At 44.5% G+C, this 12419-nt stretch overlaps 1 protein-coding gene across 6 annotated transcripts in view; it reads left to right on the forward strand.

Moving 5' to 3' along the window:
• The window catches only part of LOC135920177 (multidrug resistance-associated protein 1-like), a 220990-nt gene that overhangs the window by 106687 nt on the left and 101884 nt on the right, over nt 1–12419 (forward strand). For all 6 annotated transcript variants that reach the window (XM_065454324.1, XM_065454323.1, XM_065454319.1 and 3 more), the window contains 2 exons: nt 1392–1529; nt 9838–9984. In XM_065454324.1, the coding sequence (XP_065310396.1) occupies nt 1392–1529; nt 9838–9984 (285 nt within the window). The remainder of the gene's footprint in view (nt 1–1391; nt 1530–9837; nt 9985–12419) is intronic.

The following is a 12419-nucleotide window of genomic DNA, read 5'->3' on the forward strand; positions in this document are numbered from 1 at the left end:
TTAGCAATGTGTAAACCTCACCAGTTCTTCTAATCTCACTAAGGCTAATAATATCTCAAACAATGTCTGATAATTACTCAAAGAGTCCTCTTAAGCTCGCCTCACTCTAGAGGGTTGAGGTGTTAAATGTTGCAAGGGTCAGTTTCCATTGGCGGCCTGTCCGGTCCCAGAGATTCTTAGCACCCTCAGCTGCGTTACAGGTCTGACCGCCACCTTGGTCAGGTGCTCCGCAGCTGCTGGGGACTGAGGGCTATTGGTTAATTGTAGATATCATCAGGGATAGCATAAGGCAAATTGAATTATCAGCATTCAAATGCTGCTGCCACAACCTTGTGGCCTTGCTGTCCTTTTGTTTAAACTGTACTTGAAGCTGTGCCACTGTGCCCAGGCAGAACCATGCCCGCTAAGCTCTGCCCATCATCGTGCTGACATTTTGTGTCTGCACGACCTCGGTATCACTTGGTCTAATCCTCAATTACGCCACTCAGTTCTTTCGTCCATACATTAGTGTAGCGGTATTGTTCTCTAGCACTACACGAAACCGCAGTTCCACAAGTAAAGACTTTGATTCTGCTTCTGCTGCAAGCACTGTTTAGCTGTGATAGTCAAAGAACTTCGTTCAGTAGCTATCATGTTTGCACCTGTGTTGCAGTAAGAAACAAGAAGTGACTAGGTCTATGAAAAGAGAAGGGAACAGGCAGGTGGCCTTCCAAGCAAATTTTGTGGCTACCAACAGCAGCTAAAAGAAGCAGTATTTGACTCCGGCTTTCATGATTGTCCTCTAAATGTCATATTGCTGCCGTTATTAGGGCTTCGGAGAAATTTTTTGAGCATTCAATGTATTGTCTTGAGAAAAGCAGAAGACGAAGGTTTACCCAGTTTTATTTAACACCTAATTAAGCCACACAGTTCATTTATTCCTGTACCGCATCCCATTCCTGTACATTACACCCATTTCTCCGCAATATCAGCTCTGAATTTCATTACCTCATGACACAGGTTTAAAAAGCAAAAACTACAAATGCAATCGATCTGATTGCCGTCATGTTCGATTGCAACTACAACGTTCTGTTCGAGCATGGCCATGCTTCTGTTCGGCACGCTCCAACGCTGCTGGCTGACACCTCCGGGGCATGTGGCCATGATGTTCAGGAGAAAGTGACGGTGGTGCTATCTGGATTTTCAATAAAAAAATGCCTCAGTGCAGAGCCCTCGTTGGACCCACTCTCCCAATCTAGTACACTCTACCCACACTTTGGCGGTTATTTCGGCTTGCTAGGGGAGGGGGGGGGGGGGGTGCACTTGCTTGGAATTTTACGGTATGTTCTGTTGTACTACTGCTGTTTCTTCAGTGCTTTGAGAAAGTGAGTGCAAGTTTTTGTTTATTCCAGGTGCTAAAATTGAGTGGTTGGGAGGTACCCTTCATGGAGCGAGTACAGCAGACAAGGCTTCAAGAGGTGTCCTACCTGAGAAAGTTCTCACTGCTTGACTCAGTGTTTGGTTTCTTGTGGACCTGTGCTCCATACCTGGTATGTGTTCACTGGTAGCGCGAGCTTGCCTCAGTTATGCGCTAGCTCAGTATGTAAAATAGGAAAATTATGCCATGCAGTTCTTGACTGCGATATCGCAGTTTCTCTCCAAGGACTCTAAGAGCAAACACCCTTAAGGACTTTATGCCTGACTTCATTAGAACAAGATTTGATAAGATTTGTATCTGCTGTTCATTCAGTGTTAACATGTCGGTTTGTGTGCACCACTGCTTCTCTGTGACTATGGTTTCTGCTGTGGTGCACGTTGGGGGCTTCATTCTTGGCCATGGTGGCTGCTTTTTGGTGGGTGTAAATACACTTGTGTACTTAGATTTAAGTGTGTCTTAAAAAACCCTGTGAAATTAATCCAGAGCTTTCCCTTGCAGCCCATTGTTAGCTTTGTGACTGGAAAGCTGATCAGTCTTGTTTGTTTGTCTAGTAACTGTCATGTGGCTGTTGCTTTGTGATGAACACCTACTTTTTTAGAAAATTGTTATTAATGTTGGTTTCTTCAAATAATTGGCTACGTACCTGCAGTTGAACCCTCAACTTCAGGGCTGAACTGGGCCCTGAACAATACTATTATTGATATTGCTACTAGAGGAATTAAATTTACAGGTAATATCTTGTTTAATGTGCTTGATGCAAATATGCAATAAGTTCTTTTCTACATAATGAGAAAAATACTTTATACAATTATTCCTGTTCCAACGTTTTGGGATGACTGGCAGAAAATGTTTTACGCTAAGAAAGCTAAAAGTTATGTGAACATATCTCTCAATGCTCCAGGAGTGCAATAAGGATTATTTCATGTTTTTGCCTCTATCCTATCCAAAGTTACAAAAAGTTGAAAGTTGTACCTTGACATGTGATCTTTTTTTCCTTTACCTTCCTCAAAATTTCAAAATGTTTCAAGGTGCCAAATTGTGGTATTATTGACTTACTGCACTCCTTGGCGGCCTAACTATCAGATAAAATAAAAGTTATACAAATTAGATGATTAGGGGAGTAACTATGCCTCCCAGAATATTGCTGATGACCAAAAGAGGTGTTTTGAGAAGAGTGGAAAAACTAATCACCCTGTGAAAAGATAATTTTATTCTTCTGGATGAATGAAATTGTCATAGCCAATGGCTCAGAAGGCTCCAGGGGAGTAATATGTATGGAGCTTTCCTCACTGCCTCTGCTTCGCAGCTGCTTGAAAAGCTGACGAGGACACTCGCTTTCTCTCTGCAAGAATAGTGCGACAGGAGTCCTCAGTGGCTCTCTGGCTACCTTTAGAGGTCTGTTGTAACTCCCTCAATATGCTTGAGGTGGCCTCAGAAGTGCCAAGGTTGAAGCGCATCACCGCCTCTGCAACTGTTACCTCAATTGCACACAATGATTCATTCTTGTGTTGAGGAAAGGCTCCAAATCACAGAGTGTAGTCCTCATTGGCATTCTGTGCCTGCCCTCACTGACACCATAGTAGCAGCTTCTTGTCAGCCAGACGCTCAAAGATTGGACACAGTGCACTGCAGACAGCTTCTGACAACTTGTACTTGCTTTTTGGTGGTGGCTCAGTCTTTGCCGTGGCCAAGTTATACTTGCACCACGAGTTGAGACCATACAAGCAGTAGTTGTCATTGGGCCAGTCATCTGTTGATGTAATGTTATGAATGTGGCCAATATTGCATCATGTATTTTGTCAGCGTGTCCAGCAAAAGAGTTCATTGCCCATCCAAATAGCTGGAGATCTTCGTAATCAAGCCTCCGGTCAGCCATCGTTTACCACTAATGCGCTGTCCATACTCATCAGACTTATGCTTTTGCACAAGGTTGCGAAGTGCCGTACCTGTGCGCTTCTGTACATGATTTGTGCTGTCTTCTTTTTTAAATGGCATAAACCCATAAACTTTGGCTTCGTCAATCACACTAAAGAACCTGCTATCCCCATGATAGAGCATGGTGGTATACTTGAGGCTGTGTGGTGCAGCATGAAGTGGGACAAGGAACACAGAAAAACAAGGACAAATAGAGGTATACTTAAGGCCATGTAGCAAGAGTGAACATTGAGACAGTATCTTTGCTGCACAACTTCTATTTGGCCTGCCTTGCCGCTTTGTTTGTTTGTTTGTTTGTGTCTGTATGTGCGCGCGCGTGTGTGTGTGTGTGTGTGTGTGTGTGTGTGTGTGTGTGTGTGTGTGTGTGTGTGTGTGTTTGGCATGTATGTTCCGCCTTCTATTCAGCATAAATTGGGCTGTCTGGTTTTCATCTACACTGACAGCAGAGGCAGAAATTTGAGAGGATCACACAATCAAGCACATACCCTGAGAACAGCTCAAGCACCGTGAGCCAGAGACCACGAAGTGACAACCGCGCAGGACCGAGGATCCGAGCCCCTCAGGGAGACAATCAGCTCACCTGCATGTGTTGCATGTGCCCGGCGTAGGCTCTCATTCGGTCTCTACTGGCAGAGTGTGCTGTAAGAAGAATGCCCAGAGTACAAAGAATGCATTTATTAGACGACTACCTAGGTGTTGACTAGCTGTTACACCCTATCAGCATGCCGCACGTGAGTTGAAACTCCTGCAAATCAAGGGTGGCACAACAGTATCTGAGAGCTCTGTAACATGACACTATACAGGAGAATGGCTCCCAATGACCGTGCTACCGGGCAATGTTCCTTCAGTTCGGTATAATCTCCGAGGGCGACCCGGCGCAGTAGACCGCGCACGTGAAATGTGCCGCGTGTCTTTGGTGTTGCCTCCAGAACAGAAGCAGCAAATAGGCGTGCGCCCGCCTCAGGTTGAGGACCTTTAGCAGGAGCCAGCCAGCCAAAGGGCTGACTGGGAAAATTGGAATTCAGTATGTACCGTTTGACGATCTGAGAGCTTCTCCTTGAGCGCCCTCTCTTCATTCGGCTCAAGACGTCAGGAGAGAAAGGATGCAAGTTCCCACCTAAACAGACCAATCGGATGAGCCCTTAGTTCGTTTGGGGGTGGACAACGGCAAGTGACTTATGGTCCCACTGCTGTACGGCGCACTCGGAGGAAAGAAAAAGGGAAAGCGGTGGCCCGTACGCGCAAAGTTTGAAAGTGACTTTGCCGACGTACAGCCCCTATGCCCAAAACATGCTGCACTATGATGCCGCAATGAAATGGACAAGTGCAATCCCTGCAAAGTCCCGTTGCCATTTTGTAAGCTTTGCGGATGAGGATGTACACCTTGTTGCGCTGGCCATTCATCTCCTAGTAGCAAGTCCCGTAGGTTATGGTACTTGTGATTAATGCATGTATCATCCTTTATGCAGTCACCTTCTTTGACTCCATGGCGTTTGCTTGCTACTTGCTTGATAAGGTGCGTCACTTGTTCAACAGCCCGTTGTAGTTTCTCGCACTTGGCTCTTCTGGCTCGTGTATCTTTATGAATAAGGAGACCGAGGATGCGTACTGTAGAGACCTTGGGGATATTGATGCCCCCCACCGTCACTACAGGATCCGGTCTTTCTTGAGGTAGGCGGCCCTGTCTGTGTTTGTTTCCGCAATACCAGGAGCACAGATTTCTCTGGTGCGCAGGAGAGCCCGCACGTTTTGAGGTATTGCTCAGTGATTCTTATCGCTTCTTGCAGCGCATCCTGTTGGGTCCCGGTTGATACGCCAGTGATCCAAATTGTGAGGTCATCTGCATAAAGTGCATGTTCGATACCCTTTATTCATTTCAATTGCTTAGGCTGCGAGCTCATTGCCAAATTGAAGAGCATTGGCGATATGATGGAGCCTTGTGGTGTCCCTGTAGATGGCAATGTAAATTTTTCCAAACGAAGATTTTCTTGTCCTGTTGTTGCCACTCTGTCCCTGAGGAAATCACGGATGTAGCTGTGTGTTTTTTCCACGCAGTTGTAGAGATTGGGTAGTGAAGGGTGGATGTCATGTGGACACCATTATCGAAAGCCCCTTTTATATCAAGGGCAAGGATAGCTCGCTTGCTGTGTACGTCTTGTTTACCTCTTTTTAAGTTATAGCTAGACATCTTCGGTAGAAAGATGCAACCGGAAGCTCAACATGGCGTTTGCGATGTATTCATTGTCTTCGAGCAAAGGGTTGATGCAATTGAGTTCATGAAGTTTTCCCATGCACAAAGTGAGGGATATGGGGTGAAGATTCTGTATGGCTAACGGCTTGTTAGGTTTGGGGATCATAGTTACTTCGGCGTGTTTCTACTCCAGCGGAACTCGTCCTTCTTCCCAACATGGGTTCAGATATTGAAGGAGCGAGTCAAAAGTTGGTCCATTGAGGTTTAGAAGGATCTTGTTATTGATTTGACCCTTGCCTGAAGCAGTGCGGCGGGTAAGATTGCTCAAGGCTATGTTGATTTTTCTTGTAGTGAAAGGGTGGTCCAGTTAAGAATTTGGGCGACCCTTGTATATATTGAAGTGTAGGTGTACCATTCTGTCATGGTCAGTTCCGAGAAGCTTTCCCTTAGCTTCATGTATATCTTCTTGTGTTCCCTAGTGATATTTTGTAAGGTGCTGTACCTTCTATCTAGCAGCTCCCCTGTGGTCCATCTTCGATAGGAGCATTTTGAGCACCTTCCAGGTGCATTTAGTGCTCAGTGTCCCTCGCAAGAGATTGCACACTTGGTGCCAATTTTCTTGCCTTAACTGCTCAGCGTAGTCTGCTTCTTTGTGATCATTGCAATCCGAATCTTGAGTTTGCGGTTAGATTTGTTATGTGTCCAGTGTTTCACGAGTCCTCTACGGGCCTCCTGAAGAAGGAGTAAGTAGGGGTCAACCGGAGGGATGTTGTGTGTGAGCTGGATCATTTTCGTGTATTTCGCTGCCCATTCCATGATATTCTTCGTCAAAGTTTCTATTTCTTCCAAGGCAGTGGTTGCTTCTGAGTGTAAAGCGTGCCAGTCTGATGTAGTATAGTGTCACCCCCTGCCAGATCTCTGTGTTATACATTTATGTTTCGTAGTAGTGTAACTAGATGGCGCACCCCCCTTCTGTCATGTGACGAGCTTGGACCAATCGGGAGGTGTCATCCGGCATGTGAAGTCCTTTTTTGGTCAATAAACGGCCGCGAGCCGGCTCAGTCCTGTTCCGGTTTTCATCAGGAGCAGTTAGCTCCGTGTCTCCCTCTCTGCCTCGGCGTTCGCCGCGCGTTCACTGGGCGCGGGCCCCTGCTTGCCTGCCGCTGTTGACACAACATCTGACATCTTTGCTTTTCCGCTTAGTGTTGTGGTCACGTGATGCAGAGTGATTGTTTGGACTATGTGGTGGTCGCTGCCTAAAGTTTCATCGAGGCAGCTCCATTCGTATTTCTTGATTTCGTATGTGAACGTAAGATCCGGGATAGTGTTTCTAGAGACTAGTGTTTCTGTTTTTGATGTGTGGGGGCATCACAGGGTCATTGATAAGTGTTAGGAAATTATGTTTAGCCGCATTGTGACCCCCCCCCCCCCCCCTCATTAAAGAGGATGTGTAGGGCTAGGCTACACATCACCCAATACAGTTGCGCTTCTCAGAGAACATGATGTTTTGGGACCAATGTTCAGTACATCGTGAAAATGTGATCGTATGAGACGTTTTCCAGCCGCTATCTTTCATGTGAACAAGGAACAGCGCAAGGCATATGCGATCAAGAACAGTACACTTCTGTGACTGCAGCTTCCCCACTGTACACACCGAACCGTGTCACGTGAAAATGCTGGCGCACGCTTAGTTTTCTCTTCTGGTATTAGCAAATCTCTTCGCGGGTCGTCGCACATCACATTCACATCTACCATCGCCAACCCTATTGCAATAAGCATCTTCACCTATCTGTTTCACAGTAGGTGTGGCATAGTGCAGTTGGAAGCATACTGCTCACCTTCCGTAGGTGATAACCCAAATGTGCCACCAGTCCTTGCTGTAGGTGGCGCAAAGTAAGTGTCATGTTTCGCTCTGGCACCCTTGTATTCAGCCATCGGCCACAAGCAATGTTACTAGAAAACCCACCAATTCGATTTCATTTTTATTTCTCGTCACCGTCTTACGCTATGCAATAGGAAAATGACAGTGCGCCTCTCGGGCTGCTCAAGCCCCGCCAACTTGGCATGCATTGGTGTCTGATGCTGCAAAGATTGTCGCCAAGTGGGCACATCAAAACTTCTTGCCAAAATGCCCCTCCCTATGAAGTTGCAGAGCCACACTGAATTTAAGGAGCTCAAATGTAAGCTTGCAGAAGCCTCAAAAATGACAATGTGTGTCTCTGGCTGCTGGGGGCCCACCAGCTCGGCGGGCCTCAGCATTGTTTCGCATTCCATAAATGTCAACTACAGTCAGGCCTGCCACTTTTAAAGTGAAGCTTCCTTTGCCTCCTACCTCGACTTTTATGCTGATGCTGTTGCTGCTGTCGCTGTCTTGCATGCTGTGTCGTGGAGTGGTTGAGAATGTGCATAATGTACATGGTAGGGACGTGGGAGAGGCATCTGTGAGCCCTTTCCTGCGAGAGATTTGTTGGCGTGGCCACAGCGCACTCTGGAGCTCTCTGGTCATTGTCACAATGCCCTCTGAAACTCCTTGGCCATCAACACAATGCCCTCTTGATTGCTGTAATTATGCGTTAGCCTCTCGCGAAAGTATTGCAGAAGCTGCAGCGCTTACTTTTGAACTCACATGCAACAGCCCAGTGGGGAGATAGTATGATAGAAAGAGGAGACAGAGAATGCGTAAAGCCAATGCCCTGATGAAACGGGTGAATAATAGCCACTCCTTGCTCGTGGCAGCTTGCATACATGGGAGGATAGCGAAAGAAGGAAAAGGTGCCGTCAGAAAGTGTGCTTTGTTTGGGTTTCTTCTACAAAAGAAACACTACTACTAGACATGGCAACTGTTTACAAACTGTGAAAAATTTAATTCAAGGTATGGTGCAGCACATTTCTGCTATTTCTGAAAACTAAATGCTGTGCAAGTTTGTAAATGTGGGCAAGTGACGCATTACGTGCGTATGCACAGCTACACTAAAGCACCGCAGCATCAAGCCGACAACATGCAAGCGGCTGTCCAGCAAATCAACACTTCAGCCACAATGCGATGCAACTATGTGAGGTGACAGTGCCAACTTTCTTGCAGTTTGCAAACAATGGCGCACAAAAATGCCTTGAGTAAACACATCTAGCTGTGTGTTCTGTGTATTACATATGCAAATACAATGGCCCGTGCAAGGTAACATTTAACATCACATCGTGACTGTAGGCCATCAACATCCCCGACAAGTTTTGTCAATGAATGCAAACAGCACAGAAAGCTTTGCTTGTATCAATTCCCACAGTGCATGAGATCTGAATATATATATATATATATATATACATATATACATATATACATATATATATATATATATATATATATATATATATATATATATATATATATATATATATATATATATATATATATATATATATATGTGTTTTTTGTCACTTGTGATTGGAGCCAGTGAGCAACATGTGAGCAATCTGCGATTAGCGCAGTTGGCGTGGTCCATTCGTGTTTCGGAAGGTGGGGCGGCTTAGAGCTGTGGGCACAGCCCGTTTGTGTTCGGAGGGGTGGAAGGGCGAAGAGAGAGAGGCACACGGAGATGGTTAGAAAATGAGCACGCGGCGGCTGTTGGAGCAGAGGCCCATCATGCAGCACCCCATCGTGCCTGCGGCTCGAATTTCTCGTTTTCTTGTTTCCTTTTCAAGGATTTTGCATTTCACTACCTTTCGGCTCGGGCACCCAGCAGCCAGACTTCATCGTTATAACCGATAATGCAGCATCGGGGCATTGTACTAAGTGGATTATTTCACCATGGAAAACATACCAAAGTTGACGGTGCAGTGGCTTCTCATTGTTATAACTGATATTTTGTTAAAACCGGTACCATTATAAGTGGGTTCGACTGTATAACGTTCAAGAAACTTCCGGTACATGTGGGCGTGTCCCACACTGAGCATTAACATTTGTTAGACGGTCAAAAGCACTCACCCAAAAAGATAAAACGATGTGTCAATATCTTCAGGTAGCTTTGAACTTTTCTTTTAGAAAAAGAAAGATGCAAGTTATAAACAGATAGAGCCTGTATTGTAAAGTTGAAATAATCTGTTGGAGAAGGTAAAAGTGCAGGATACAATTGTGTTGTTGTAGTGTAAGGTCAAGTATACTATTTCTGGCTGATGTGACATTCAATTTAACTTTTGCCTTAGTCTAAGCACAAGGCTAGCCTTTTAGTGAGTAGCATGTTGGTGGCAGGCCTGACCACATCCTGAACAGAATGTATTGTGTTGCTTGTTTTTCTCCTAGGCTGCCCTGGCGTCTTTTGGCACGTTCCTTGCAGTCAACCCAACCAAGCAGCTCACGCCAGAGATTGCATTTGTCTCACTGGCCCTCTTTGGCCTGATGCGATTCCCTATGGGGATCCTCCCTGACGTCATTTCCAAGCTTATCAGGGTATGTGGCTCAATGATCCATTAAGCACTGTGCAGGTACATTGAGGTTAGCTATAAAAGAGTTTCCTTTTTTTTTTAGCCCATTGGCACAAAAGTTTTTCAGGTATAAGAGTTGGCAGAAGACTTTCTCTCATTTAACAACTTGTTGCTGTGCTTGCTTGGATAAGCAGATAAGAATGGGTCATCATTGTGCAATATGTTTTCTCGGCCAAAGACCTTGTGCTGTAGACATTAGCACAAGCCTCGCATATCACATTCTACCTTATGCAATCAAACTACAATGCGAAAGACTTCCGTTAATTTGACTCTGATAGGGCCAAAAAAGTTGATCAAATTATCCAGCGAGTGCAACTAAACGAGATAGAAGAAATGCCAGCATACATTTACTGGTTAATTTGGCATGGTTTGCTCGATTCTAACAGGCACCCAAATCAAATGCACACCCACATTTTGCGAGAGAAAAGTAGGAAATGAACATAGAAGTGAAATTAAAACTCCTTAATAAAGTATAGATGTCTAATCCACACTATAATATATAAAGAAGGCAACGTGCCTCTTATTTTGGCAATCACAAAAAAATAAAACCAGAAAAGTTTAACTTTACAGTATCCAAGTTTATTTGTACCTAATGTCTATTGTTGTCAATCTCAGACAGCACATTATCGCTGTCTATGGACCACAACATGTCATCCTTAGTAAGGGTCAATTGGGTATTTATTGAACAATTCCATAACAGTCGTAAATCGAATGGTGGCCTACTCCTAGAATTTCGCTAGTTTGTATTGTGATGCTTGCAGTTCTCAGAAACACCAACACCACTTGGTGCAAGTTCGTTGGCATTAGCTTAGCATGTAAAGATAACTAATCTTTTGAGTGAGCTTTTGTAATGAAAAACTGAAAGGGACATGTTGCCATCCTACCTGGGAACTTGTTCTCACACCGTCTTGTGATAATGGCAGTGACACTAGCTCTGTCAATAAGCTGTTGCAAACACTGTAAATGCAGTTGCTGTTTCGTGTTCGCATGCATCGTAAAGGCAATTTTCTGACCAATTTTCTTGAAAACAAAAGGTGCAAGTTAGATACGAGTATATGCAGTAATCATTCATTGTAAGCTGCTGTTCTGACTAAAATCTTCTTGGAGGGCAGGCCAGAAATAGGTGTCCTTGGTTGAAGATAATGTGTTTTTGACAAACTCATTGTCCCTTGATGCTACCAAGACAGACGCTGCAGCCATTGAAGTCAAGATTTGGGCCACCATTTGGGTTGGACACGTTTACAGGGATGGAAGTGCTGCTCGTAAATTGCCATACTGTGCCAAACCATTGAGCTGTGCCAACCTGCACCAAAATACTAATTTCGAATAAAGTCGCTAAATTTTGTGGGATGTAAGAGTTCAGTAGCGACCACAAAGCCATGTATTGACTAGCGTTTACCGTTTAGTGCTGAAATCCAAGCCCTAGCAATCCATTTCAGTGTTGGTGTCATTGGAGTGTGGATGTGTTTCATGGCACATTGCAATTTGGCCACAGGACAGTTGAAACCGTTTTGTACTATACAGTGCATTACGAATGTTTTATATAGGTCGAGCGTTCGCATACTCTGTGGACCTGATAAATATTTGAACTGGTGCTCATTTTATGGGACAGTCAGGAAGGAAAACTGCACTCTCACCTGACTGAAGAAGTCATACAGTCTGCTCCGTGTGTAGCTCAGAAGTTTTGTTGTACATTTTAGTTCACGCTTGTGCGTCCTATTGGTAACTGCATCAATTAAGAGCGAACACCAAGTGTGTAACATTTTAGATATGATTAACATGTGCACCACATCTACTTACCAGGATGATAGCGCATCACACCAAGAAACAATTTCCTTGCTTTCTTGAAACTTCTTGACCACAAATATCCAACGGCAACTATAATCGTCACTAAAATTTGGACTACGGTTACCCTTATTTTCTGCACGATCACACCACCCAAAATCAGACTTTTGCTGTCTCAAAACGCAAGCCGAGGATGTAATGTATCACTTTTAGTCAGCCTTGGCAGCTGAATGGCAGTCATGAAAGATCTGAGAATTCGCAAATGACAGAAATTACAATCGCGGCAACAATGTTCATGACACGACTTGCTCAGATCAAGTCAGAAAATTTTAATAAACCATCATTCAGCATCCGAAGTATCAGTGTCTGTTTTACATTGGCTTTATAGGGCTTGTGGCAGAGCTGTGGATAAATCCAAATAATTGAGCTTATGCAAAATACAGTTAAACCCCGATATAACGAACTTCAATATAAAGATGTTCTTGATACAGTGAAAGCTCGTTAATTCGAACTTCAATAATTCGAATTTATGGATAATTCGAACTGTACGATTTGGTCTGGCCAAGCTCCACAGAAGTCTATGTATAAAAAAGTCCGTTAATTCGAACGCGAGAA

The sequence above is a fragment of the Dermacentor albipictus genome, chromosome 3 (assembly GCF_038994185.2).
Source record: "Dermacentor albipictus isolate Rhodes 1998 colony chromosome 3, USDA_Dalb.pri_finalv2, whole genome shotgun sequence".
NCBI lineage: Eukaryota > Metazoa > Arthropoda > Arachnida > Ixodida > Ixodidae > Dermacentor > Dermacentor albipictus.